At 41.2% G+C, this 27,894-nt stretch overlaps 1 protein-coding gene and 1 non-coding gene across 3 annotated transcripts; one reads left to right on the top strand and one right to left on the bottom strand.

Annotated features, from left to right (window-relative positions):
• Positions 1–617: 617 nt before the first annotated feature.
• On the top strand, positions 618–26,648 carry NEMP2 (nuclear envelope integral membrane protein 2). Of its 2 annotated transcripts, XM_034654864.1 has the most exons (10): positions 749–874; positions 9,953–10,032; positions 10,113–10,228; positions 15,363–15,594; positions 15,731–15,803; positions 16,880–16,973; positions 17,802–17,916; positions 20,161–20,386; positions 23,555–23,731; positions 24,431–26,648. In XM_034654864.1, exons 3-10 carry the CDS (start codon positions 10,139–10,141, stop codon positions 24,552–24,554), a joined length of 1,131 nt encoding a protein of 376 aa, XP_034510755.1. In that variant the 5' UTR covers positions 749–874; positions 9,953–10,032; positions 10,113–10,138; the 3' UTR covers positions 24,555–26,648. The 2 variants fall into 2 exon arrangements, with proteins under 2 accessions (XP_011221690.3, XP_034510755.1); XM_011223388.3 differs by lacking the exon at positions 9,953–10,032 and having other exon boundaries at positions 618–874.
• LOC117801322 lies at positions 8,380–8,516 on the bottom strand. Its single transcript, XR_004623839.1, has one exon.
• Positions 26,649–27,894: the final 1,246 nt, after the last annotated feature.

Genomic DNA, 27,894 nt, shown 5'->3' with positions numbered 1-27,894 from the left:
TACTGTACATGACATCACCAGAACTTATTTATAATTTTCAGTTTGTACTTTTTGACCCCCTTTGCCCATTTTGCCCACATTCCCCCACCCCCTCCCTCTAGCAACCACCAGTTTTCTGTATTTTTCTTTTTTTAATGCAAGCTAATTTTAAGACATGTTTTATTGGTGAGGGAACGTTTTACAGCCTCTTTATGCTGAAATGTATGTTTAGGAGCTTAGACGTACAAGTCAGTGTTACTTAAGCAACTAAATTGCCCGTTTGTTATTGTTACAAACGAGAAGGAAAATAAAAAAAGTAAAAATAAACTTTTATTTGTAAAAAAGGGGGTTCTTGAAAGGTCTTCCCCTTCATAGAGCATCACTCAAGAGCCTCTGAGAACTCAGCCCTAAAACTCCGCAGGTGACACATGGGTCAAAAAAGTTTTAGGCAAAATTGACAGAAGAGTGGCCCCCTCCTCCCACAATTTCCACCCCGGCGCAGAGACTGACGGGACTGGGATCCAGCCCAACTGCCCCAGGGGAAAACGAGGCCCGGAAGCCCCACGGCTTGGCCAGCGGTGCCCCACCGCGAAGGCTAACGCAGAAGCTTCGTGCCGACTCCTCCTCCGCTCCGGGAAGGCGGGGCTTCCGCCTTTCCCGCGTGCGGGTCTCGCCCCTCCCTCCCCCGCCGTAGGGCCCGCGCCATTTCTGCTACTAACGGCCGAACCGGCCCCCAAAGGCTCGGGCCGCGGCAGAGCGGCACGGAGCTGGTGCCGGGGCGGGATGCGGCCGCCCCCGGGGCGGTGGTGGCTGCTGCTGTGGCTGCCGCCATTGTCTACACCGCCCGCAGGCGCTGTGCGCGGAGAGGAGGAGGAGGCGGCGGCTGCGTTGTCAGGTAACCACGGGCGGCGGGCGCGCGCGCGCGCGCACGCACGGGCTCCGGGTTTCCTGGGCTCTCCTGCTTCTCCCGCGCCCAGCGGGCGCTCTCTCAGCCCCCGGCGGCGGCGAGGAGCAGGCAACCTGTTGGGCGCTTCCTCGTCCCGTCAGGCTCACCCCGCGGGCGCGACCAGCACCCGCGGCAGGCCCAGCCTCCCTTTCCGCCTGCTTGGGCTCCCTGGTCTCTTTCGTGGCACTTGGACATTTTTCTGATTTTAGTGGAAGCAACCGCAAAGTCCAGAGTCTAGCCCAGTTCCCTCGGTTACAGAAGCAGCAACCAAAGCTCAGACGTGGTTTGATTTGTCTGAGGTCATACAGCTAGTCACTGGCACGGCTGACTCCAGTCTCCCGACGTTCGACACGGGACTTTTGTATAGTACATCAATTTATGTTGAAAACTTCAGTATTTCTCTCTATAGCTATTACTTTGGACTCAAGACAAGAGAGGGTCAGAGCTTTGGATTTAGAGTTAGACCTAAATTCCCCTGCCCCTGACTAACTCTGTGACCTGGAGCAAGTCACTCTACTGGTCATATGTAAAACACAGTATCTGACAGGATTGTTGCGATGTTTAACGTGTGCACGATGTTGCACAGGAGACAAGAAATGGTAGCTGCTCATAGTGTTGTTACGGCCTCTACGTGGAGTGCTCTCAAGGTTCTGGCACGGAAGGGGGAAGTCAGGAGTTCTAACTCCAGAACTACTGCTAATACGCTAAGAGCTTAACATTTCTGGCTCATTCTCTACCCCCCACCCCACCCCGCATAAAATCCTTTAAAAGATTTCCTGGAGTTTTTTGTCCACCGACTTCTCTTCATCTCATTGGCTACCTCTGTTTGCAAGGGAGGCAACCAAGTGTGGTCTTTTATGCTGGGCATAGCATCTCCTCCAGTGAAATCGGGGTTCTTTGTCTAAGGATGCAGACAAGGATCAGAATCTGCCAGAGCTGCCAACTCATGGGAATCTGGCAGTGAGTTACACTTTGGGGAACTGTTCTATACCAGTTTTCATTGAACAGACATTTGTTGAGCGTTTACTAAGTGCTAGGCAGTGTTAAAAGTGCTGTAAATGCATTGTCTTATTTAATACCTGTAATAGCCCTCTGAGGGTAAGTACCATTAACATACCCATTTTATGATGAGGAAAGGCAGGCTTAGTAGTGAGAAATGTAACCAGTCTATGCTGATGAAAAAATAAATCACAGATGTGTCTAAGAAGGAGGATTTCTGAGCATGGCAGCAGCCAGAAAATTTTAAGTAGCCCTGGGCCGACGCCCAGAAACTTGACTTCTAGACATTTGTTACATCCGCCTACCCAGTTGTAGAATTACCTTGGTCCAGGCACATAATCTTTATGGACCATGGTTTTCTCATCAGTAAAATAAAGTTGTTCTTTGCGGAATGGTTTCCAGTATTTTCCTCACCTTTTTATTTCCTTCTGTTAACCCAATATTTTTCATGTTTGTGTTACAACATTTGGTGTTAACTATGACTTCTTCTATTTTGTTAACCAAAGAGCTGCATGAATGCTTATCAGAACTACTGTTCTGCCCAAGACATGCAGGATGTACACTGAGTTGATAAAAGTCTAACCCAGAGCCAAGAAAAATGGCAACTTATGTAGCCTTAAAGCAATTCTTGCCATTCCAGATATGCTTTATGGGACAGGCTGCAGAGCATCCTGGATCCTGTGGTGTGCCAGTGACACCACATTGGAACCTCTGGGCTAGACTAGGTCTAAGGAACATCGCTGCTCTGAAAGTGGTTTTATGAGCTGAGATCAAACAGCTGGTCCTTCCTTTCATAATAGGGGCCCATCTCTAACATGAGAAGCTTGATGATACTTAACTGTTGTAAAATTCTGTCTTGAATGCACACACCCTTCCATAAAATAGAGAACATCCAGAGCCAGACCAGCTTTCTGTCACCCTATTTGGAGGAAAGTCAGAGGCAGGTGACACAGGAGAGGCAGGTAGTTGGCTGGCTGAAAGGAGGGGTTGTTATTCATAGTTTGCAGCCACCGGGAGAGGACCCTAGAAACCATGTGTTGTCTTACGATATAGTTCAGGCTACTGCGTTGAATTCCCAGGCTTGAACTTTACAGCGATAGGCCATTTGAAACCACAGCTTTCAAATTCATGTATGGAGAAGAAAAATCAGTCCTTGAAGTTAAAGTAAGCCTGAATGTCCATCAGCGTGTGCTAATTTCAGATTCATTCTCTATGAACATTGTTGGAGAAACAAAAATCAAGATTTATGTTCAAGTCTGGTTACAAAAACTAGTGTCAATAGAATAGAGAAAGTTACCTTCTAACTTTGGTGTTCCATGCACATTCCTTTGAAAATGTGAATTTATAAATAATACCGAGAAAAATTCTTCCTTTTAACTTTCAGGAGCTAAGTTTTGTTGGTTTTTGCTTTTTGGTTTTCTTTTTTTCCCTCTCCTTGTCCCAAAAGAAAAGCAGTAATAGGCCAAATGGAGAAAATGGCAGTCTAATTTAGTAAGTGATTTTATTATTCTATTATAGTTTCTTCTGAAGATATTTTCTTCCCATGTGAGGGACATGTAAAGGTTAAATTTTTAGAAGGAACATTGCTGAAATACTTTTTATGTTGGAGGTTGTTTAAGATCTGCTAAGATTATAGGAGTGTTTGTGCTTTTTATTTTTAGCATATTCTATAAGTAGGTTTAAGTACTACCTGACCTTTTCTGAAGTTTTGACTGAATATTTTTACCTTATGTATGACTAAATTTTTTAACTTAAATTTATCCTTTTACATTTAGGAAAACTAATAAATGACAAAAGCGGTACAAAGGAGTAATTTTAAATGTAATTTATTAGTTAAAGCAGGTAATAACCCATCTGTCCTTTTTTTATATAAGCTATGTAGTCTTAAAATTAGATTAATTGAGTATTTATAAATTGAGTGCTATTTAAAATGAACTAAGGAATCTAATTGGGTAAGGTAACCCTGACTCAAATCCTTTGGTAATGTAAATAGTTGTCTTAGCAGTTGGGGCACAACTGTCCAGAAAGTCAGAAGTTAGGTTTATTGCCGAATCAAGAGAACCTTCTAAGGACTGCAGGGAGTTACAGAAAGTGATGACCATTTCGTGGCTTAGAGACACAGCCTTGCTGGGGTAGGTATAGTAAGGATGGCATTCAGGGCTGGCCCTGCAGATATTCCTAGATGCTTAGGAGATGAGGCAGAGGTGGGATAGCCCACACTTCCAGATCTTTCTCTGGATCTGGAATCAGGTTTGAGGAAGTGAATACCTAGGTTATGGGTCACCTTCTGGGATAGAAACATATTCGGCTTCTCCTGGAAGCAGTAGCTGTCCCTAGGCAGCTATTATTCTCTTCTGATCAAATGAGTGATTATTATTACATTTTTTTCTGAATCCCTAGGAATTCCCATTTGTTTTCTAGATTGCATTGTGAGGGGATTTTGTTGATATTGTGATATCTTTGGGTTTGCCTACATCTACCTCCAGGAAGTTCCATCTTAGCAGAATGAACCAGCAAAGACTGAGGCCACGAATAAATGACACCTGCAGACATGCAGGCAGATTCCCAGACTTCAAGGCTTGAAGTGTTAGGGCTTGAGCAGCTGATGGAGTTCAGATAAGCAGTCCAGCTGGCTATATCTTCTATTTCCCACCCTTAGGTGGAGATGAATAATGGAAGTAGAAACTATATAATAAAATATCTCTAGAAGAAGCCTAGGTAACAATCTCTATTGTCATAGTTACTGTCTTATGCTTAGCCCGACTAGCCCATGGCTTAAGGTTTACGTGAACTCACATGAAGCTAGATTTGTAGTTTCTTGTGGCTGTGTCTAGTTCCTTAGATATTTGGGAGTTCTTGTGTGGAATGAATAATTCATCTCTGAAGAGAGTCAATAACAATGAGGGTAGCCAGAGGATACCATGAAATGCCAGCACCTTGTCTGTTATGTCTCATATATTGTGTAAATTTGACATCAACTTCATCTCAATAGCCGGAAGCCACTCTGGAGAATTCCAGGGAGGACACTTTACAACATGCCTTTAGTAGTGTTTCCATAGGTATCAATATCAGAGCAACCTACCTCCATCTGTACTTTACTTAATCCTTAGAGGACCGAGGAGAAATTCAGAGCAAGTTCCTTTCTTCTAACTGGGAACTCCCTTATGCAGAATACACTCATGTACCATATGAGTAAAACAAAAACAAGCTTCTTGTCTCTTGCTTCTCTCTGCCCTCCTCTATCTGGGGAGGATAAAGAAGAAGGTCCCTAGCCCAAGGGATCTTAAGGATTATAGCTTTCAACCCTGTGGTTAAGGTATATTGATGATGGAGTAGGGTGAGGGGGAGATGTAGCCTGTGGGTTCCGTAGGTGGGATGGCAGTGACACAGGCTGGATAAGGGTGCTTCACGGGGAGCGTCAGAGTGCACCTCCTTTTATGGTGCTGACCGGTACTGGGCAGCCTATTACAAAGATGGCCAGGCTTTCATTGTCTCGGTTATGCATGCCCAAATAACCCACTAACCCTCTCAAATTATAACACACATACAAAAGACAGATATTTAAAGGCTGGGGATACAGTAGTGAACATGCTGTCCCTAACTTTATGGAGAGACAGAGTATAAACTAATAATATGAGGAAAAAATAAAGCAGAGTGAGAAGAAAGTGGGTGAAAGGAGTTGGAGTGTGCCATTTTAGACAGCGGGGTCAGAGAAGGCCTTCCTGAGAAGGTGACGTTTGGGCAAACCTAAATTATCCAAAGGAACAAGCTCTGCCAAAATCTGGGGAGAGCAGATTGCAGGTCAAGGAATCAGCACATAGGAAAGCTTAAGGCAGGAATGGCTCAGCATCTTGAGGGCAGGAGGTTGGTGTGGCCTGAGCAGCTGAGAGAAGGAAGAGTAGAGGAGAGAATGCCAGAGGTACTAGGTCCTTGGAAGGGAGGGTGGATTTTATTATGTGTGCAGTGTGAAGTCATCAGTTTTGAGTCGGTAAATGATGTTCTCTGATTGATCTTTTAAAAAGATCTATTGGAGAATGGGTTGTAGGGGAACATCATAGGGCGATTTTGGAAGCAGGGAAACCAGCTAAAAGTCTATTACAGTAATCCAAGTGCAAGGAGACTGGCTTGGATGACAGAAGCATTTACTTCTAAATTCAAATTATTGCACTATACTTAAATTACACCATCTTGCTCTTAAGAGTTACAGATACCAGATGATTTAGGAGATAGTGTTAGGACCAAGTGGAAAAAAACCCATTGGAAGGCAGCATTTGTTTGCAAAGTTCAGGTCCAGAAAGAGGACATTCCCTCAAACCACTAACTAGAGGAGTAGTTCGCTGTTGTTATGGGAATTGATTCCTCAAAGTAGAGGAGCCCACTAGGAGAGGTGATTCGGGGAGCAGCCCTGGAGCCAACCTTAAGAAGAGCCCCTGGCATTGAACACAAGTGTGGTATTATTAGGAGTAAACCTGAAGAGAGAACTGCCTGGAAGTTAACGTTCTTAACAATGGCGTGGCGCTGTCGGGGTCTGTGGACCTGAGGCCTCCTCCCTTTTACCTGTCCTGTTGGAATGCACTCCCTTTCCAACAATAGGTGGGAATTCCTCTCTTTTATTGAGGACCCCCAGTGTAACGTTGTCAACTCTTGCCACCTGCTGTAGTCCTTTTCTGCTCAGAGACACCACAGGAGGTTCTGCAGAGGCAGAACATGGGATACCAGAAGGCCAGTCAGTGCACAGCCCTCCTTCCAATCCTGCCTCTGCTCTCACCAGCTGAAGGCTTTTAATGTGCTTTAGTTGCTCGTGTGCTCCCAGGTTCTGCACTGCCTTTGACATTGTCCTTTCTACAGCTGGCTGCCAGCCCTTGCATGTCCATGAGTGCCATCTCCCCTGTCCAACCCATGGCCAGGAGTCATCTGCATCTCAGATATACCCAAGAATTTACCTCGGCATTGTTTGCTTTGTGTTGGTCACACTGGTTCTGCATTCTCCTTTTGGTCTTATATATAAACAGGCCATACAGGGGGATGCATTTTTAATTTTTAGTATCCTGTATTAAGCAGAGCGTCTCTAGGCCGACCTTCACGTACCTTTTTGAGACCTGTCTCTTAGAATCTTGTATTTGCATCTCAGACTCTCAAACTCGCAAATTTGTTGGTATATTTAAAAAACATGCATTTTCTCACAATGTTAAGAGTAAAGAGTAAATGATCTGACGGTGTCACAATGGAAAATACTGGATTCTCATGTAACTTTCCTGCTTTGTGTAGCTTTGTAACTTTTATGCAGTTACACTGGTGGGTATTCTCTGCGTCTTCTCCCCAAGTCTGTCTTCACTTTCTCCAGCTGAATGCTTAGGATTCTTCTAGCTGGGACACGGATCTATGTGGGCTTATTCAATATTATTCCCTAAATGGTTGTAATTGTTGACTAGTTACTAGTTACTCAGTCCTTCCCCAGCTTTGGTGTAGTGGGTCGTTCTAGCTTCATTGCAGGTTTTTCTGGAGCAGCTAACCACACTTTCCTTGGAGGAGATGGGGGATAGGCATAAGGCCCATTCTCTGTGTGCCCATAGCATTCTCTGTGCCTGTTCCCTATTGACAGATGTAGCAGTAACACATTATCCCGGATCCAGAAGAATTTATGACTTTCCGTTCATTTTACTTTATTTTTTTCCCCACAGAAAGTGGTTTATTGCTTTTAGAATAAAATAAGATGCTTTCAGGACTTTTGTTGGTGAAGAAAAACAGAACTTGAAAAACTTTTCTAAAACATTATTTTGTCAGCTGATGGAAGTAAGCACTTTAACATAGAACACTTCCCACTTGCAACTCTGTGGAGCCAGAGCTGTTGGACTCGATAAAGCTAACCCCTTAGAAGCGGGGCTTGTGCTTGTGGCCGCTGTACTGAGTGTTCGGTCTCACCTCCTTGCCCTGATGCCTGCAGAGCTCCCTCTTCTCCGGCACCCACTCACAGCTCTTCCTCGCCACCCTGCTTCTCAGAGTCCTGTAATGGATCATATACTGGAGACGCGGCTCTGAAGAGATGGATGGAGCAGCCTGGCTGGTACCCACACTAATCCAGGCAGGGAAAAATGAGTTAGGTAGCCTCCGATGCCCCTTCCACAACAAATTCCCCACTTTTGGACACCCTCTCCTCCCCCAGTGATATCCCCTGGGGCCAAAGCCCTTGTTTAGTAGGTGAGCAGCTCCACTCCCTCAAAGCCATCTTTGTGTAGATGACTACCTCTGTAGGTGTGTTTCTTAGGTGTTGCCTATGGGGCAGGCCGGGGGCCAAGCTACTTTTGGGGCAACACAGGCCAGGATCAGCTCGTGAGAGCCTGGCACTATCCAAGGAGAGCTAGAGGCCCCATGCCTGGTGCTGCTACTTCAGACCCTGCTCTGGCTGGGGGGTCAGCATGCCTGGTATAGACCAAGTGGGGGCTCCCAGCAACTACAGGTGTCTGAGGCAGGAAAACAAGCCTGCCAGCATGTGGCAGCCCTTACAGTGATCCTCAAGGGCAGATCTTGGCCTCAGACTGTGACTGGGGAGGAAAGGGCATCTCACTTCATTTTAAATTCAGATACAGAGGCAGCCACAGAATAAAATTAATCCCATTACTTTACAGTTTTCTTATGCTATTTACCCTCTAATAAAGTACCTGTCTCTCCTCCTCTGTATATTAATAGTATATGGTGTTGTGTTATGTATTATTTATATGTTACCTCTACCACACAAATGCACATATATTTATACACACAGACACAGACACACATATGTACCTACTTCTGTCTCCAAACTTCTCCTCTGCTGCAGACCTATCCATCTTCACTTAGTCCCACAATCGAAACTCAATTATGTCCCAAATTGAACTCCTCCCCCTTTCCCCGCACAAGCTTGCATCTTCCCCAGTGTTCCTTATCTGGGTGAAAGGCCTCACCATCTCTCCACTTACCAGAACTTTCATGTCATCTTCTTGCTCTCCCTCATCTAATGAATCTCCAAAGTCTGTTGATTCCAGTCCTAAGTGGTCTTTAATCTGTTCTTTTTCCCTCCTTCCTGATTCATTTCTTGCTTAGATTGCTTCAGTAGTCTCCTTAGTGGTTCTTGTACTTTCAGTCTTCTTCACCTCTAAAATTGCACATTGCTTATAGAATGCTTTTTCTAAGAACAACTGTGTACCTATTATTTCCCTATTAAACTGGCTATTCTCTGTTTGTTCCCACAGATCCATTCTCTGTCCTTCCCTCCCTGGCTCGGTGCCTGGAAGCTGACATCTGTGGATTGTATCACCTTTGCTTCTTTGTCTTCTGGTTCCCATTGGGTTTGGCCAGTGAGAGGTCCTGATGGGAGGGCAGGAGAGAGAGGTCGAAGTAGTCATACCTTCATTCCACCATCCCACATTTTGGCAATGACTGCATCCTATTAGACTGCCCTCCGGGCTTTGTAGCTCCAATAACATCGAGTCCTACCTTTGCCATTTCAGGCCTAGGGATGTTAAAGGCTTCCTGCTATTGTCGATGTCTAGGCAGTTCACAATGCCTTAGTTCACAGTGTTAATGCCTTAACTCTGCCCACATCGTCACTGAGCTCTTTAGTCACACCCTTTGGAGTGTCAGCAGTTTCCTGCTGAAATTTTGATGCTTACCTAAATTCTTCAATACTCTGCTTCCAGCATGAAGTCCATACTCCTTAAAGTAGTAACCATTGTTTTCCTCTCTACTGCGGATGCTGTAAGGCCCTCATGTATTCCCCACACTCCATCCTCAGTGAATGACTGAGCCACTTCCGTGATTTCCCTCATCTCCACGGTTTTGTATACACTTACTACCCTCTAACCTGTCTTCTCTGTCTCGTTGCCTCCGACTTACCTTCAGTACTCCACTCACAGTTCCTCTTTTCTAGGAAGCTGCCCCCAGTTCTTGCCCTCTACTTCAAGATTGAAGTACCTGTTCTCTCTTCTTACAGTGCCTTCCATATATCATAAGAGTATTGACACCAGACTGTAATTTTTTGTCTGTCTCCTGTAGGTTGAGAAGACTGAAGGACTGTAATTACCATGTAGAAGAATTCATTGGTTAGAGAATGATGTAAAAATAGCATTATTCTTGTGAGTAAAAAAGAAAAAAAAAGATAATATTCTGAGAAATTAAATATCTTAGGAAATATATTCTCTTTTCCATCTCTCAGTTCTAAGGTGTAAAGCTCTGAAGGAAATGGATTTTATTAAAACTTCTGACTCAGGCTGTTACTGCTATAATCGAAATTCTCAAATGGAGTGGAAATACATGTGGTCGACTATGCAGGTAAGATCCTACATTTAAATCATGTCTTAGGAACTGAGAATTGAAATATACTATTTCAAGAATGAAAAATAGCTTTTATATAACACAGAGCAGTATATCAGTATGAAAGCTGACTTGGGAATCACATAGAGTGGCCCAAGGGAAAGGGTCATGTGGAAGGGACATTAACTCCTCATACTTTCCATCAGCCTTTCTCTAAACCACTCCAAATAAATGTGGTATCTAAGAGAGCACAGTGTGCTTGCTGTTCAGACACCAACTCAAGACAACACCCTCTCTCCTACTTTACAAAATAATTGCTATCCCAAGCCCCTCTCTGATCCCAGGCATGGCCAAGATAATAGTTAATCTCAGTAGCCTAGTACTTTCCTTCATTCAGCACTTACCATATTAAGTACTTGCTAAGTGCCAGAAACTATTATAGGCTGTTAGGATACATCAGTGAACAAAACAGATCCCTGCTCCTGTGATGTTTATACTCCTAGAGGTAAGGGATAGGCCATAAATGTAATAGAGAAGAAAATTATAAAATGAGTAAGTGCTATGAAAAAAGAAAATGTAGAGTAAGGTAAGCAGAATGAGGGAGGTGGGGAGCAAGTTATAGTATAAAAAGAGTGGTCAGGGTAGTTCTTGTTCAGAAGGTGATATTTGAGAAAGATTTTAATGAAGTTAGTGAATTACCAAGATAATATACCAAGAGACATATTCTAGGCTGAAGGAAAAGATAGGACACCATCTCAGAAGGCACATGGTATTGATTTATACTGTTACTGATAATATACACCACTTTGATCACCTGGTTAAGGTGGCATCTGGCAATTTACAATTTACCACTGTAAAGTGACCATTTTGCCCTTTGTAATAAATGAGTATTTTGAGGAGATAATTTGAAACTATGTAAATACCCTTTTCCTCATCAAATTTTCACTCCCTAGTTTTATCATCCATTGTTGATGCTTGCATGAATCAGTTATCATCATAATGTTAATCAAACGGTCATTTTCTGGTTCCATTATTCTTTCTACATTCATCAGCATTCTTCAATAAGGAAGAATTTTTCCTCCTCCAGTTTATTTATATCCATATTTATATTAAATCCACGGATTGCCAATTCATTCAGTGGATTAAAATCAATTACTTCATTATTTATTTTGATATTCAAATTGTCCTAGATTTGACCAGTAAGAGCCCCTTCAAAGTAGCTCACGTGTCCTTTTAATTTGTGCCTGTCATTTGAGCATCTTTTGGCAAACAAGATGTTCCAGGCTTATCTTATAATTTCTTAAACCCAGCTCTGGAATCATAATGTTTTTTCAGGGAGCATTCAGTTAGGTGTATTTATCAGTGCTTCAATACCATTGTCATATGTGTACACACAGAGATATATACATCCATACACCTGTGCACATATCTATTTCTGTCTCTTCATCTATTGAAAAACATGAGTTCTGATATATTCTATACGACTGGGTTCATTCTAATCTCTCTCCTTGCCATATTTGTAACTTTTCTCTGATGTGGGGAACCTGGTTTTCATTATTCTCAATATGTTGATTTATTTGCCTGATGCTAGAATAGTAATTTGTTTGTTATTTATTTCTTCGTCAATGTTTGTTCAGAGTGTGTTTTACCTCTAAATACTGTGCTCCAAAATTACTTAGGTTAATTCATTCCCACATACCCTCCTTTAATATGGTTATATTATTCATTTGAAATATATTTGGTTTTATTTTTTTCCATTTCCATTTGAAATATATTTGTTTTCAGGGTTTTTTCCTTATCTTAGTTGATTTTATTATCATTTATTCGTATGTATGGTATTAATATGGTTTAAAATCACAACTCTATGTGGAAGTATTCTCAGAGAAGTGTCACTCCCTCTCATTCCTCTACCCATTCCTACCCAGCCCTTGTGGGTAGTCAGTCTTACTAGCTTCTGTATGTCTTTCCTGTGTTTCTTTCTGCAAAAGTAAACAGTGGTGCATGTTTATAGACAGTGGTAAGGAGTGAGTTTAGTTGGAGGACCAATAGCTGAGCCTGGGTCAGTCTTATATATAGGGAGGAGAAAGGAGCCAGCAGAAGCGAGAGAGGAGGAGGACAAGTGAAGATGTCCAGGAGGCTGCAGGAAGAAGCTGTTAAAAGGAAAAGGGAATGATCAACAGTGCTAAATGCTGTTGATGAATCAAATACGATGACTGAATTGACCATTTGATTTAGCAACATGGAGGCCACGTGACCTTGTGAGGGATAGTCTGTTGGGAATGAAACACTCAATGATTGAAGAGGGTTAAAGAGAGAATGGGCGGAAAAGAACTGAAGACTGCAGGTATGGGCAACTTTTTCAAAGAATTTGATTGTAATGGGAAGTAAGGGGATAGTTGGAAGGGAAAGTGGGTCAATAGAAGGCTTTTGTCCCCCCCCAGTGGGAAAAGTATCTACATGTTTGCATGCTGATAGTGATATAGGAAAGATGTTAAGGTTTAAAACCACAGCCAAGAAAGAATTCTTGAGACATCTTTGGTGCAAAAGGTGGTTTCATTAAAGCATGGGGCCAGGACCCGTGGGCATAACGAGCTGCACTGGGGTCATGAGTAGTGGCCCATTATATACTTTAAAGTTGGGAGGGCGTTAGGGATAGCATCTCTAAAGAATTTTGGAAGCGAGGTTTCCAGGACCTTGAGGGGGCTAGCTGTTGTTGGGAATAGGTCATTTATTACTGTCTAATAAAATAGTCATGAGATCCTCCAGATGTATATTGGTGGGTCGTATGCTTGGGGATGATTGCCAACATGTATCTTGGGGGGTAGAAATAAAGGAAGTTTCCAGAGAAACTTTTTATATATTCAAGTAGATTCATAGGATTCTGGGAGTCCGGCTAAGATTGGCTTTTGCCCTTAGCAAAGTAACATTGAGGCAGCTGAGTTTCTAGAGGAATGTCACTCTGCTTGTTTCAAGGACTTATCAGTGGGCTATTTTAGTAAGGAAATTTCATTTTTCTTTTGCCCTTGTTTCCCACATCAATAGGAATGGTCCAACAGAGAGGGAAGAAGTATTGGTAGGATGTCCTTGAGTAGACAAAGGTGGATCTTGTGCCTTCAAAATCTCCTTTAAATCTCCTCTATGGCAGAAAGTTCTTCCCAATAGGCAGGAAGCAGAGCACATGCCTACAGGTGCCCACCAGTGGTTGGGAAATGGGATAGGAGCCTGTTGACATCGTCTTCTTCCATTTTCAGCCAGGAGTGAGGATGGGGAGGAGGTGTTGGTATTGAGGAAGGAAAAGCTGTGAAATCTTTGTTGAAGAGAGTGGAGAGTAGATAGGAATGTGTGGTATGATCACCTGTAGCTTCAGGTCCCACTTCGGGTTCACACCCAGGGGCCTGAAGTCAGACTGCTGAGTGTTTATCTAGCACTGTTTGGTGGTGCAAATGCAAGAGTGGAATGGGTGGAGAGCTGGATCTTGCAGGTGGGTGTGACAAAGCAAGAGCAGTGCAAAGGAGTTAGGGGTACAAGCAAGGGAATGATTTATAATGATTGGTTATGGAATTTAGCTGGTAAGAACGGCCTAAGGACATCAAATGGGTGAGGAGCGGGGGGAAAAAATGCTTGATCCAAGGCTTCCTGGGGTCGAGCTCCTATAAAGGGCATGCTGGAAAAGTAGGAGGTGGTGGTCAGCCAGTGGGATGCATGAAACGTGTAGAGGGCCGGTAGTTTGGTAATAACAATGTCCAGGGTGTGGCCATGGGCGTGATTAGCTGAGGTCAGACAGAGGACTAGAGCATAAGGGAGGAGTCAAGATGCCGAGAGTCAGAGTATTGGAAGGAGTTTGGTGTATATATTGTGCATATTGAATCCCTAAGACGTATGACAGGAAATAGTATTAGAGAGAGAGCAATAGTGAGCCAGAAGAAATGAGGGTAGAGAGTGGCTATATCACCCGATGCCTGAGATTCAGAGCTGGTGATCTCACTCCCCTTTTCTGGCTCACCTTACTCCTGGACAAAGAAGGGTATGAATAGAGAGGGATAGACAAAGGCAGCAGCACAATTGTCATTTAATGATCCCTGGTTTATCACTGTCTGCTTGGTACTGTAGCTAGTGCTTTGTTGTGAGTCTTGAATAGGACCTGTGGTTGGGTTCTTTAGGAGGCATGGGAAGAGAAGCCTGAATTAAATATGCTCAGCTGATCCAGAGGAAGTGCTTTTGCATAAACACAGTAGAAAATGGTAGAGATAGAAACCCCATTATACCCCAAAGATACAGACGTAGTGAAGAGAAGGGCCATTTGCACCCCAATGTTCATAGCAGCATTGTCCACAATAGCTAAATCGTGGAAGGAGCCAAGATGCCCTTCAACAGATGACTGGATTAAGAAGATGTGGGCTATATATGCAATGGAATATTACTCAGCCATCAAAAAGAACGATTTCTCAACATTTGCTGCAACATGGACAGGACTGGAGGAGGTAATGCTAAGCGAAATAAGTTAAGCAGAGAAAGACAATTATCATATGGTTTCACTCATTTATGGAACACAAGAAGTAGGAAGATCGGTAGGAGAAGAAAGGGAAGAAGAAAGGGGGGTAAACAGAAGGGGGGATGAACCATGAGAGACTAGGGACTCTGGGAAACAAACTGAGGGCTTCAGAGGGGAGGTGGGTGGGGGAATGGGATAGGCTGGTGATGTGTATTAAGGAGGGCACGTATTGCATGGTGCACTGGGTGTTATACGCAACTAATGAATCATGGAACTTTACATCAGAAACTAGGGATGTACTGTATGGTGACTAACATAATATAATAAAAAAATATTTAAAAAAAAAAAGAAACCCCATTATAAACCAAGTAGTTTGCCGCCTGTTGCTTTCTGCCATCCTTTTTCACATGTCTCTTGGCCACAAGGACTTGCTAGAAGAGGGAGTTAAATCACCTCGGGGAAGAAACTTCCACTTTGCGAAGTCTCTGTGCTCCAGCATGTTCGAACTAATACAGATCTGTAGGTCCATCTATGGGATCCCCGGAGTTGTGTGCATCTGAATGTCTGTCCTTTATCCTTTCTCTCAGGCTCTCTTTATTCCTCGGCTCATGATTTTAAGGAGCTTATGTATTTATGGATTTGTTTGTTCTCCTTTTATAGGTGAAAATTACCAGTTCAGGCCTGCTTAATATTGTATATATCACAGAAAGACATAATTGTCAGTATCCAGAAACCATTCTATCTTTTATCAAATGTATGATTCATAATTTTTGGACACCGAAGGAGTCTAATGAAATAACCATAATCATCAATCCATATGGAGAGACCATGTGCTTCTCTGTGAAGCCTGTCAGGAAGATATTTGTCTATACAATTAGTGTGAATCGAAACAGTAAGTCTGTTTTCACTACACTTGATTTTCTGTATTTAGTTTTTCTGGAGTGATATTTCAAGAAATTGACTTTTCTCCTCTTTTACTAGCTACATTGACACAAAATCTTTGTTGTGTGTGTCTTTTTTTACCCCAGTTGTAGATTTCAAACTCTTCTTTGTGTTTGTGGCGGGCATTTTCCTCTTCTTTTATGCAAAGACGTTGAGTCAGTAAGTATTCATTTTTACGTTGTTAATTTTGTGAATTACCGTTTATCCTTTTAAAAAGAATAGGACAGTTTTGATCCTATGCTATATATTTCCACATATATAGCTTGTAGTTCTTGCTTTAGGTTTTACAATCAGTAGGTCTGAAGATAGTGCTTGAAAGGCCTTTAAAAACTAGTAACAGTACACATGATATGTAATGCTTTTACATGCATTATTTTATCTTACGTATTAATATACATTTTTTAATCTGATTCTCTTAACAGTTATGTAAGCTTTGTATTATTGTTCTCATTTTATAGATGAATAACCAACATTCATTTCACATGACTAGTTCTTCCTAGGGCTGAGATTTATACTCAGGTTTTCTGATGCCGGATGCCTTGCTCTTTCTATTAGATTCAGGCTGCCTCCAAGATTTGTGGCTCTGATACAAAAAGTTGAATTTAACAAGTATCTGACTCTTGGATAAACATATTATCCTGATACTTTGTGTATTACAACTTCTCTCATGAAAAAGGAGTCTTTTTCCAATAATATTTTAATTCTTAGCTTGTTACTCTTAATATTGTTCATCTTTCTCGTAGTATAATTAAGTATATTTAATGTAATCCGTGGGCTTTAGAAACCAGGATAAAACTTGGACTCAGAGGAACTAGGCTGCAAGCCTGAATCCTCCAGTTGGCAGATACTCACTTGAGGATGGTCTTTAACTTCCTGGTGGCTTCCTTTCTTCCTCTGAAATTTAGACACGGAAAGCCATTTCACAGAGCTGTATGAATGCGTGCACAGCTCACAGACCAGCATCTGCTACATGATTGGTGCTCAGTAGTTCTTCTTGCATCAGATTCTAAACATAGAAAGTAACTCAGACATTTTGTTTTGAGTTAGTGGCAAGCTATTTACCATAAATTTCAAGTACAGACTTCATTTTTTAAGAGTGTAGGGTGTAATTAAAGCTACCGTCTGAGTTTTTCTCCTTAGTATTCTTTATGGCTACTGTCATCAGGTTAAACATGGTTTTAATACTGAAAGTGCTGCTTAGCATTTAAATGGCTTTTATCTGCTTGTCTTGACAGAAGTCCTATTTTCTATTACTCTTCTGGGACTGTGCTAGGTGTTCTAATGACATTAGTCTTTGTCCTGCTGCTGGTGAAAAGGTTTATTCCTAAGGTAGGCATACTGTGTATAAATGAATAAAAGAGGGAATGAATAAAAGAGGGAAACCATGATCTCATAGACATGAAAAATTGATCAAAGTTAATTCACATTGATTGTGACAGTTCCTAATTCAAACTGTATTTCTGTATTGTATAAACTGACTTTAAAATGTATCTTTTTCTAGAGGTTCCATTTTTATTTGTTATTATATATACCCTAAAGTAAGTATTAAGTTTTGGTGATACTTGTTTTGAGACCCTTTTACTTTAGGGTAATGCATTTTTCTTAGGAGTGGCAGGGGACTGATCTATGCTGTGTAGAAATTTGTCTTGTCTTAGCAGAGCTGAGGAATGTCATGATGCTGAACCATCAAGGCCTTGAATAACTGCATTGCTACATCTGGAGATTTCTTCATTATGAGTTCCCTGAAACACCTTTAATGAAAGAATGCTCTGCACTTAGTTGAGGATAAATATTAGTTCATGGTGATAATGTTGTGATACTCTGATTGAAGCTTACAACACCGGCGTTATTTTGAGATAAATTTCTTCTTTAAAACAGTGCTTTTCCAACTTTAATGTACCGAGGATCCTGTTGAAATGCAGATTCTGACTCAGTCTGCCATAGGGCCTGAGGTCTGCATTCCAGCAAGCTCCCAGGTGATGCCGATGCTGCTGGCTCATGGACCGTAACTTTAACAAGACTCTAGAGAGTATCTTGAATTGACTTCAATGCAATTTGAAGTAGAAGTTTCTAATACAAAGGGTTTATTTGTTTACTCCTGTTTTTGTGAGAGTGAATGAACCAAAAACTGTGTCATTTATTTTTTTCCACGCACAGTATAGCACCTTTGGGGCTCTAATGGTTGGTTGTTGGTTTGCTTCAGTTTATGTTGTGTGCCAATTGATGGAGGATCTGAAGTGGCTATGGCATGAAAACAGGATATATATATTAGGTAGGTAATTTTTAAAAAATATGTCCTATTATCAGTAAAGCTGAAAAGTACAACTGGAGGCCTTCTTTGGAAATATGTTTTTCTCTAGCGTCTAAATTTTCCTTTTGAACTAAGGAAAAGTGCTGTTAAAAATATTTTATTTTATTCCCACAGTTGATGATTTCAGTTCATTAGATCTCATTTTAGACTATTTCTCTATGACATCTTTCTTAGTTTTCTGTACTAATGATCAAAAGAGCAAAAAAGTATTTGTCTTTTTTGACTGCCTTTATGCCATTGAATTGTGGTTAAGCTCTAACCAGATCTGATTTGTAATGAAAAAAATTCTCTGAAATGTGGCTCTTTTTCTTAATATATTCATCATGAAAGGTGAGAAATTCTAAATATAAATGACTAATGAAAACTTGAATTTTCAGAAACAGAGAGGCTATTAAGAAACCACTTGTTCTTATTTCATGTAACCACAAACAAACAACTTTTTATAACTTTTTGTTTATTTGTTTTAATTGGGAAATAATGTAGAATGGGAGGATCAGTTTTCTCCTAACCCCTAAGCACCAAATTTTTCACAAAAGTCCACCCACCCAAAACAAAAGCAGTAAGTTTTCTGTTTTACTTGAAGATTTTATGTCTTTGGTTCACTCTCCTTTTTTTGATAAAGTATTTTTAAAAAAGATTTATTTATTTTTTTATTTGCGAGGGAAAGAGTGCATGCACAGGCAAGGGGAGGGGCCGAGGCAGGAGAGAAATCCTTAAGCAGACTCCCCGCTGAGCATGCAGCTGGACAGGGACTCAGCTGTGGGGCTCCATCCCAGGACCCTGAGATCATGACCTGAGCTGAAATCAAGAGTAGACCACTTAACAGACTGAGCCACCCAGGCGCCCCTATGATAAAATATTTTTTAAAGTAAATTATAGATATCATGGTATGTTCCCCTAACTACTTCAGTAAGTATCTCTAAAAAATAAGAGCATTTTCCTCTAGAGTTAAAGAACTATTAAGTCTAAAAAAATAATAATTACATAAATTACTCAAGTCATGTTTAAATTTCCTAAGCATCCTTGATGGTTGATCTGTATAAGGGGGGGATATAGTCCGGAACCATATTTTGCATCTACCATGTCTCTTAAGTCTTTTTTAATCCATAACAATTCCTTTTTTCATTGCTGAGACCAATCTAGTTGTCCTATAGAGTGTCCCGCTTTCTGGATTTCTCTGATTACTTTTTTTTGGTGTAATTTAACTTGCTCCTCTCTCCCCTGTATTTTCTAAACTGGAAATTAGATCTTGAAGCTTGCTTAGATATGAGTGAAACACTTTTGGTGGAATACGTTAAGAGGAGATGTGGATTTCACATTGGATCCCAGCAGGAGATGCAGAATATCGCATCTTCCCACCATTATTATTTTTTTTTTTAAGATTTTATTTGTCGGGGCGCCTGGGTGGCACAGCGGTTAAGCGTCTGCCTTCGGCTCAGGGCGTGATCCCGGCGTTATGGGATCGAGCCCCACGTCAGGCTCCTCTGCTGTGAGCCTGCTTCTTCCTCTCCCACTCCCCCTGCTTGTGTCCCCTCTCTCGCTGGCTGTCTCTATCTCTGTCAAATAAATAAATAAAATCTTTAAAAAAAAAAAAAAAAGATTTTATTTGTCAGAGAGAGCACAAGCAGGGGGAGCAGCAGGCAGAGGGAGAAGCAGGCTCCCTGCTGAGCAAGGAGCCTGATGCAGGACTCGATCTGAGGAACCGGGGATCATGACCCCAGCTGAAGGCAGCTGCTTAACCGACTGAGCCACCCAGGCGTCCCCGTCCCACCATTATTAATGCAGAAACTGAGCACTGCACTATTGTGCAGCCTGATCCCTCCACAATAAAACTGTGTTTTCCTTTTTTAACTAGAAAGTAAAAATTAAAAAATAGGGTTTGTAGCCAACTGTGATATATGCTGAGGCTTAAATCCTGACCAAAGCAACCATGATAACATTTGTCCATCTAGGACTCTGGACTAAAAAACAGGTGCATATCATAATAATTTATTATTAAATAGCTTTAGTTATTACAAAAGGCAGTGTAGTATCTCACATGGAAGGAATAACTATCCCTGCATGTGTTTTTCAATCTTACTTCTTCAGAAAAAGAAGTCATAAATATGAAGGCTTTCTGATATGTTCTTAGCTTAAGTCAAGGGTCTGCCAGGATTTTTCATCCAACTTCTCAAGTTCAAATTTTCAAGTTCTGCTTTTTTACAGGCTATGTCCTAATGGTGGGATTTCTCAGCTTTGCTGTTTGTTACAAACACGGGCCCCTTGTTGACGAAAGGAGCGTAAATCTCCTGACGTGGACGCTGCGGCTCCTCGCCCTGCTCCTCATCTATTGTGGTGTCACCGTGCCGCAGTGCTCGTATGCAGCTATGATCCTCGTCCTGTCCTCCAGGAGTCTGCGCTACCCACTGAAAGCACTCAGTTATATGACGTGGTGCGTGTATTTTTTGGCCTTGTAAATTTGACATTTTGAGCTCTGGTTTTATTTATTGTTTTGGTAAGTTTCTTGCACGTGTCATATTTAGTCTCATAATTAACTGCATTTCATCTGGAGATTTGAGAGAGGAGGAGGATAGAGAATATAAGCATCGAATCCCATCTCCATTCTAGTCTTCATTAATCTTTCAGAGGACCTTCCCCAATTACTAAGTAATTACAGCTCACCCAGAATTCACTAAAATCAGTAGCAAAATTACTTGCACTCTGGGTTGCCTAAAATTTCCACTTTCATTCTAAATTTCCTTTCATTAGGGCCCAAGATTGCTTTAAAGGTATTTGTTGTGCTTATGAAATAGAGCTAGAAAAATGATTGAAATGTATTATTTATGTGTAGGACCTGTTTTTTAGGTTTTAAGTTAAGGCTTAAGCCCTTTAAAAATACAGAAAGAGAGATGAAGTAACTTTTATTGCCACAGCTTTATTATGTCTCTCCTTAGTCATTGAGTCTAAACACCTGTTTTTGTGTCAGGTGCACAAACGAAGGAGATAGTTTCTCCCCTTGAGGTATACTTGTTGAGACAGCAGCATACCTTTCTATATCTCTGAAGTGTTAAGATATACCTGTTCAGGGACTATGGCACGTAGAGTTCAGGAGAGTTTCTGAAGAAGACATTACTAGGCTGAATCTTCATGAATTAAAACAGCCAGGTGAATAAATGTGGAAAGGACTTTCCTGACAGGGAGAAGGCCCAGTCTGGTAGCATCATGAGGCCGGTGAGCAAGGTGGGCATCTGCAAGGTTGTGGAGGCTTCACAGGCTGTGTTAAGGAATCTAGTCTGATCCTGTATGTAGTAGAGGCCAGAAGCCATTATGTATTTCAGGCAGCATTCTCTGCCTACTGCTTGGACCGGAGTTATAAATCCAGTTGCTTGGGGCTGGTACTGAGTGGGTGATGCTGAGCAAGGGTAAGGCAGTGGGGCCATCATGAGGACTGTGGGAAATTCTGCAGTGCAGCCTCATCAAAAAGGGGGCAGTTACTACTCAGCTTGAGCTGATTGTTGCCACGTAGGAGTATGGGCCCTGCTTTGCCAGATCTTCTGGTTTTTATTTTTTGGGTTTTTTTTAAGAAAAGCTGGGAATATGGATTTGAATGTGAAATCTTATTATTTTTAAATGTTGGCAATTAATATGAAAATAAAAATACATTCAACAGTCAAGATCAAAGCAGAGACCATGAACCTCCCTGGGTGGCAGGATGTGGCCCAACTGCCTTCTGGCACAGAGGGTGTATGTACCTAGGAGGCCCCGAGGCAGTGACATCACAGCGGTGCGGGCAAGAGGTGATGAGGGCCTAGAGTCGGGCTGTGAGACAGTGAGGTAAACCTAGCTGAGAAGAAGGAGACTCTGGTAAGTGGTAGTTTATGGATCTGGGACTGCATACGTAACCGTGTCACAGTGTTAAAAATGTACCAGTGACAGGACAGGGCCCTTGTGCAGAGAATGCTGGCAAGGCTGAAAGGCAGCAGGGCTGGGTCAGAGGGGCTGCTGTTAGCTGCTGCTGTCTGTCCTATCTCAGAGGCCGATGTGACTGGGATTACCAGAGGTCCCTCTGCTAGGAGGAGGCTGGCCAGTCCACATCTGCCAGCCCTCTGGCCTTTGGCCAGGCTCGTGGCTTGAGGAACCCAGAATAGAATTTGGGCCTCTTTCCCTTTAAACATCCAGCTGCCCTGCCAAGTGTAAGGTGTGTTGTGTTATCTGCATGATGGTCCTTCTATGCACTTGCTATGCATTCTGTTAACATGAACCTAATACAATGTTTTGTAACTTCCTTAGCTTTTCATTTTGCTAGTAAATAACTATGTGAAGAACAAAAGGATAAAACAGGAACATACAGGTTAAATTACAAACCAGAGAAATAATACCTTGATTTGTATAGTATTTTAGTTTTACAAAGAGCTGTTTGAATATATCCTAGCATATGGTAGCTACTGTCTTAATTATCCTTGTTGAACTCTCACTATAAGCCACTCACTGTGCTAAGCACTTTACACAAAATACACAAAATATTTAATCCCTACAATGACCTCATGAGGTAGATGTTATTGCTTTCACTTTGTTCATATGAGCAAAGTGAGGCTCGGAACTGTTATTCACAGTTGACACAGTGGATAAACCTCAAAGCCCCAGTCTGTGCCCCAGTCTTCTGCTCAGAGACCAGTGGTTTTCCTCTAGGGAGACCAGGCTAGGTATTCAGAAAAGGAAAAAGAAATAATGTCAGTGGTGTTCCAGTCTGACTCTTCACACCATACAATCTTTAAAATTTTAAGATTTTTTCAGGTCCCAACCCTCAAGAGAATATATGTTTAAACCACCTCCTGGTAATTCTTATACTCATCTAGATTTGGGACTCTCTGGTTAAATTAAATTTTAAACCACCCAAGAATATTTTTAAAAACTCATTGATAAATGTAACATATATGTTAAAACCTTATCGTCATTGCCATTTTTATGAGATTCTTCCCTTTAGGACTTTCCTGATTGGGAAAAAAAAATTCCAGTTATGAGCTCCTTAGTATGTAGCAAAGGAGGAGTTATTATAAATTATTGTACACAAATGATCTTTGTACAATATTTACTTCTCTTTTCTAGGATTAGTCAGAATCTCAACCACTAGATGGAGGCGATATCCCACAAATCCTCCCTTCTTTTTTGTCTTTTTTTTTTTTTTTAGGGGGCTAGCGACTAACTGGTCATTGATTCTACCAGGTCTCTGTAAAAAAGCATCTCAAAGAATTGCTTCCATTAGTGCCCAAGATAATGAGCAGACCAAGCATAAAAGAGCCAGACTTTTAGTGGTCTGATTGTGCAATTAAAAATCACTGAGAAGAAAAATGCAATTAATATGTCTCTCAGAAATTGAGCCTCACATTCCTAGGAACATAATTTAGGATGATCCAGGAAGAGAGGAAGTGTACTGTTAGGCCCAAACGGTGCATGTTCTCTATACCTCAGTCACGGTAAGAACCATGAGAGTACAGTGTGACATCAAGGAAGTTAAGTATTACTGTTCCTTTCTAAGAAATGTATTTTTATAAATCTTAAGGGTTGAATTGAACAGTCAAATATGACCAGGAATCTAGCAACCAAATGCCACATGTTTTAGGAAAATGAAGAAATGGTTTACATCAGAAAAGCTGGTGGTTAAGTATCTCACTGAAGACGAGTACAGGGAACAGGCGGATATGGAAACAAGCAGCGCCCTGGAGGAGCTGCGCTGCGCCTGCCGCAGGCCTGACTTCCCAGCGTGGTTGGTCGTCTCCAGGCTCCAGGCTCCCAACAAGTAAGCCCTGCTCAGCTGCTTGGACTAAACATGGGTTAGAATGAGTGTGAAAATACTGTGGTGGTTTGTTACACATACTTCAGACTAGGAACAGACTCCTGCCCTGGGTAACAGATGGTGTGGAGGCTGTCGGAAGGTCTGCTTTTTCTTCAGTGCCCTGCCTTGCATAGAACTGCCAATGTCAGGACAAATTCTCACCTGACGTGTTTGATAGGGAAGGTCAGAAAGATAACTTACGTGTGGGAAGTTATTGGTATGGAAAATCATTTTCAAAGTTTACCAAGAAAGACATCTTTGCCCCAACATCTTTTTCCTTACTGCTTCCCCTTCTTCATAGCTTTATCCAAATAACAGTGCCCTCAAATTAAACATTGGAGGGGGAAAGTATTGACGTACTAAAATAACAAATGAATCATGAATCTAATAAGAAAGAGAGAAGGAATTAGAAAACAGGAGTGGGTATGTTCAGCAGCACTCAGTGCTTCTAAGTCTGCCTGTTTCTCTGTGCTTTCCCTGATTATCTCTAGAAGGATCACATAAGCCATTGCCGTTTTTATATCCAATGTATAAATGGTGTTCTTTATTGACATAAAGGCAAATTTAATTGAAGAAGATAAATAACAAGAGAACATGTTATCTTCCAAATAAACCTTTCTGTGATAACACTAACTTCATTTAAAACAAAAACATACTTATTAGATTTGCAGACTTTGTTCTTGGAGGAAGCCACTTGTCACCTGAAGAAATTAGTCTACATGAAGAGCAATATGGTGTTGGGGGTGCCTTCTTGGAAGAGCAGCTGTTTAACCTGAGGACTGCTTGATGACCGCCTGTGCATTGACTTCATTTTGGACAAGGAAATGGGTTAAGAGCAAGGATCCTGTTAACGTTGGGCAGAACTGTTCTAGGGAACAGTGGCAAAAGCATTTTCTATGGGAAGGAGTCATACTGGAGAGGAAAACTAAATATATGGAAGATAACGTTTCATTCTTGGTGAGTTCTGCTAATTATTGTACTATAGGTAGCCGTCAAGATTCTGTGAGAGTCATTACCACTTTCCTTGAATGAAGACTTTCCTTAGGAACAGGGGAATCATGTTGATCTTCAAGGAGTCAGCTAACAGGAACTTCTGCCTTATCAACACCAGGACATTACATCTTCTCTTAACCTTCAGAACCTGTGTCAAAAGACTGTATTGGTCTTCCTACATGCTATCAGTATAAGTGCTGGAAGAGACCTGAGATACACTGGACCAGTATTTTCCAAAGTATAATCCATAGGACGCTAATAAGTGCTAGTCAGTAAAGGGATTCTGAGGTCATCTAAGATTGATACAAAGTTAAACAAATGTACTGTAGGACTTCTCAGAGCCATTAATGCTGATGCACATTGTGAATCTCCTAAAGAAAAATTGTGTGCAGCGGTTTGACTTAATTTGACCACAGAACCCTTTTTCATGAGATTAATATTCCTTTGAACAGTTTAGAAAATGCTAATGGTGGCAGAATTGAGGTTTGGGGAGGTTAAATAACTTGTCCAAAACTACAAACTAGAACTCCAGCCCTAGTGTTTCCTACAACTCAGGGTTAAGAAGAGACCTTCAGAGGTGAGCCTAGGGGCCATCTCCCTACAGCCTTGATCTCGCCGTATTGGTGACTTTTTTATTTTTTATTTTTTAATAATGGACAATTAGCTACTTGATAACTACAATAGAGAAGCATTTCTTAAGATATTTTAAAGCTTGATAAGATCTTTATAGACATGTAAAAATTAGAATTATTTTCTGTAGTTTTTTGTATGTTGAAATTGAAAACATTCAACTTCTTAGGATATTTTGAGTTGACTGGTCCATTTTTACAAATTTAGTTATATATATTTGCAATAGTTTCCTACAAAACAGATTTGTGATCTTTCTTGAGAGAACAAATCTTTTTTTCGTGATTCTCCAGAGTGAAATGAGGGACTGACTGTAAACTTTGACCCTGGGGAAAGAAGGCCAAACCATAAGAGCTGAGAAAAGATGTGAACACGGGAAAACAATCCAAGGGTTAAGATGTGCTAAGTTGATTCACTTTAAGAATCAAACATAGCCTTTTTTTTTTTTTTTTTTTTTTTTTGTGATGGGTTCTTAAAGAATAGAGGCATGAAGAATGAGGACTCTCCTTTTACTAGAGGAAGGGATATGGAGGAGGGACATACAGAGAATTCAGGAGCTGCTTTCCTGAGCCAAGTTCAGTAGAGTGTTTCTAAATTGTTGAATAAAGCATGGCTCCCGTTTGGAACTTTCTAGGTTGATTTTCAAGTGATATTTCCTCTTTGAAACAGTGTGTCAGTGTTTTACAAGTTTCTCTTTTGGCCAGGTACCTCTTAATATTAGGAGCTTTGCAATTTTTTGAAATGCACTAAATTCAGTCTGTGCTTTCACATAGACTGATTCAAATACCAAAGAATCTTCCATTCAAATTTATGATTATGATGATGATGTTTTGTAAGTATAAATGGTTCTAATGTCATTTTTGTTATAGTTTAATCTGATTTTTTTATAATTAAATTTATTGCTGATCTAAATGTATCAGATGTATCAATGCTTGTGCTCACCACATTCACCTCCCAGGAGGCAGTTTTTGACAGAATGTGTGTGTGAATAACATGTGAACAATCAGCTGGAGTTCCCAGGGGCTGCCCCAGCCAGACCCCCTGGGGCTTACCTTTGCCAGTTTGAAGAGGTGCTGACTACAGAAGGAAGCAGCTTCTCGTGGGTTAAGCTGGATGTAACCATCACAACGAAAGGAAAAGAACAAGAGTCTTCCAGATACTGTTTTTCATGTTTATTTTTAGAGGAAATCATGGATTTGTCAGTTTCTGTTATGTGAGAACGCTGAGAAGCTGAACAATTACAAGCATTACTTGTGATACATTTGGTGTATTTCTGTTGTGTTCATTTGATTTGGGGTTTATTACAGTGCTGATCACAGTTCTAATCCCCATGAAGCAGTATATTGATGACTCCCATAGATCTTTTTTCTCTTCTTCCTCCCTTCCTTTCTCTCTCCCTCCTCTCCCCCTCCATTATTTATTGAAAACTCTTTAAACTGTGTAAATGATTATTCAGTAAAATGGCTCTGCCCTTCACAGGTAGTTGAAAGTTGGCCTCGTGCTTCCTATAGCCATAGGAGTGCAATTACAGAGCATAACTGAACCCTTTCTGTTATTGCTTATGCAAGGTGCCTCATAAAAGCTTACTGTTGTTAGCAAGTTGGGACTATTTGACACCAAAATGTGTGGGTGAGATTTAGCATAGGTGGCCATGCTTAAACAATTGTATCATTCAAATGTTATTTTTAAAGGTTTTAAAACACATTTTACATATCACAAAAAATGCTTTGTGAATTGGTTGTACAATTTGCCAGTAATACTAAGGGCTGAATTAGAGGGGAGTATCCACCTGATGTTTAGGATAATATTTGAATTTATGACCTTTTTTTTTTAAATCTAGAAATTTCAGATTTTAAGAGGCTTGGAATAGATGATAGATTTTCAATACAGGTAAACGTGGGTGAATTAGGACCCTTGAAATTGTGTCAAGAAAAGAAAAAGGATTCTGTATGTGATTATTTCCCAGTTAAAGTAGTAGAATTTTTTAAAATCAGCTTCTTTTGTCCAGCTGTTACGCATAATGGATGTAGAATTTTAAAGAAGCCTGCCGTAAGACAGAGGTGCTTGTAGGTGACCCCAGGAAGCTGCCTTCTGAGAGACCCCCAGTCCAGTAGGTGATATGACATCGATGACTTAACCACGTGAGTGTGAATCTTGACCTTATTGATTCATTACCCTGATTTTTGTTAGTTGCACCGTAGGAAAACCTGTCTCACATTAGCCAATTCATATAGTCTATTTAGTGATTCACAGCCAAAAATAAAACTGGCATAAGGATTAAAAACACTTGAATTGGTAAAACCAGCAGATTCTCTCCCAGAAGACCCCTGAGGGGTCAAATGGTGGTAAGAAGGTTGCTTGAGCAGAAAGAGAACAAAGGGAGTTTGTTACATAATTCACATGTTTAATGTCACCAGGCCAAAGTCTAATGCAACCCCCTCAGTGGGGCTACCGTTGCGAATGTGATGAGATACTCAATCTGTTAGTAAAGACCACCCTTCCTTTAT

This window comes from Ailuropoda melanoleuca, chromosome 2 (genome assembly GCF_002007445.2).
Source record: "Ailuropoda melanoleuca isolate Jingjing chromosome 2, ASM200744v2, whole genome shotgun sequence".
In the NCBI taxonomy this organism is placed as follows: domain Eukaryota; kingdom Metazoa; phylum Chordata; class Mammalia; order Carnivora; family Ursidae; genus Ailuropoda; species Ailuropoda melanoleuca.
The sequence above is the reverse complement of the archived record's forward strand: the minus strand, read 5'-3'. Positions and strand labels throughout refer to the sequence as shown.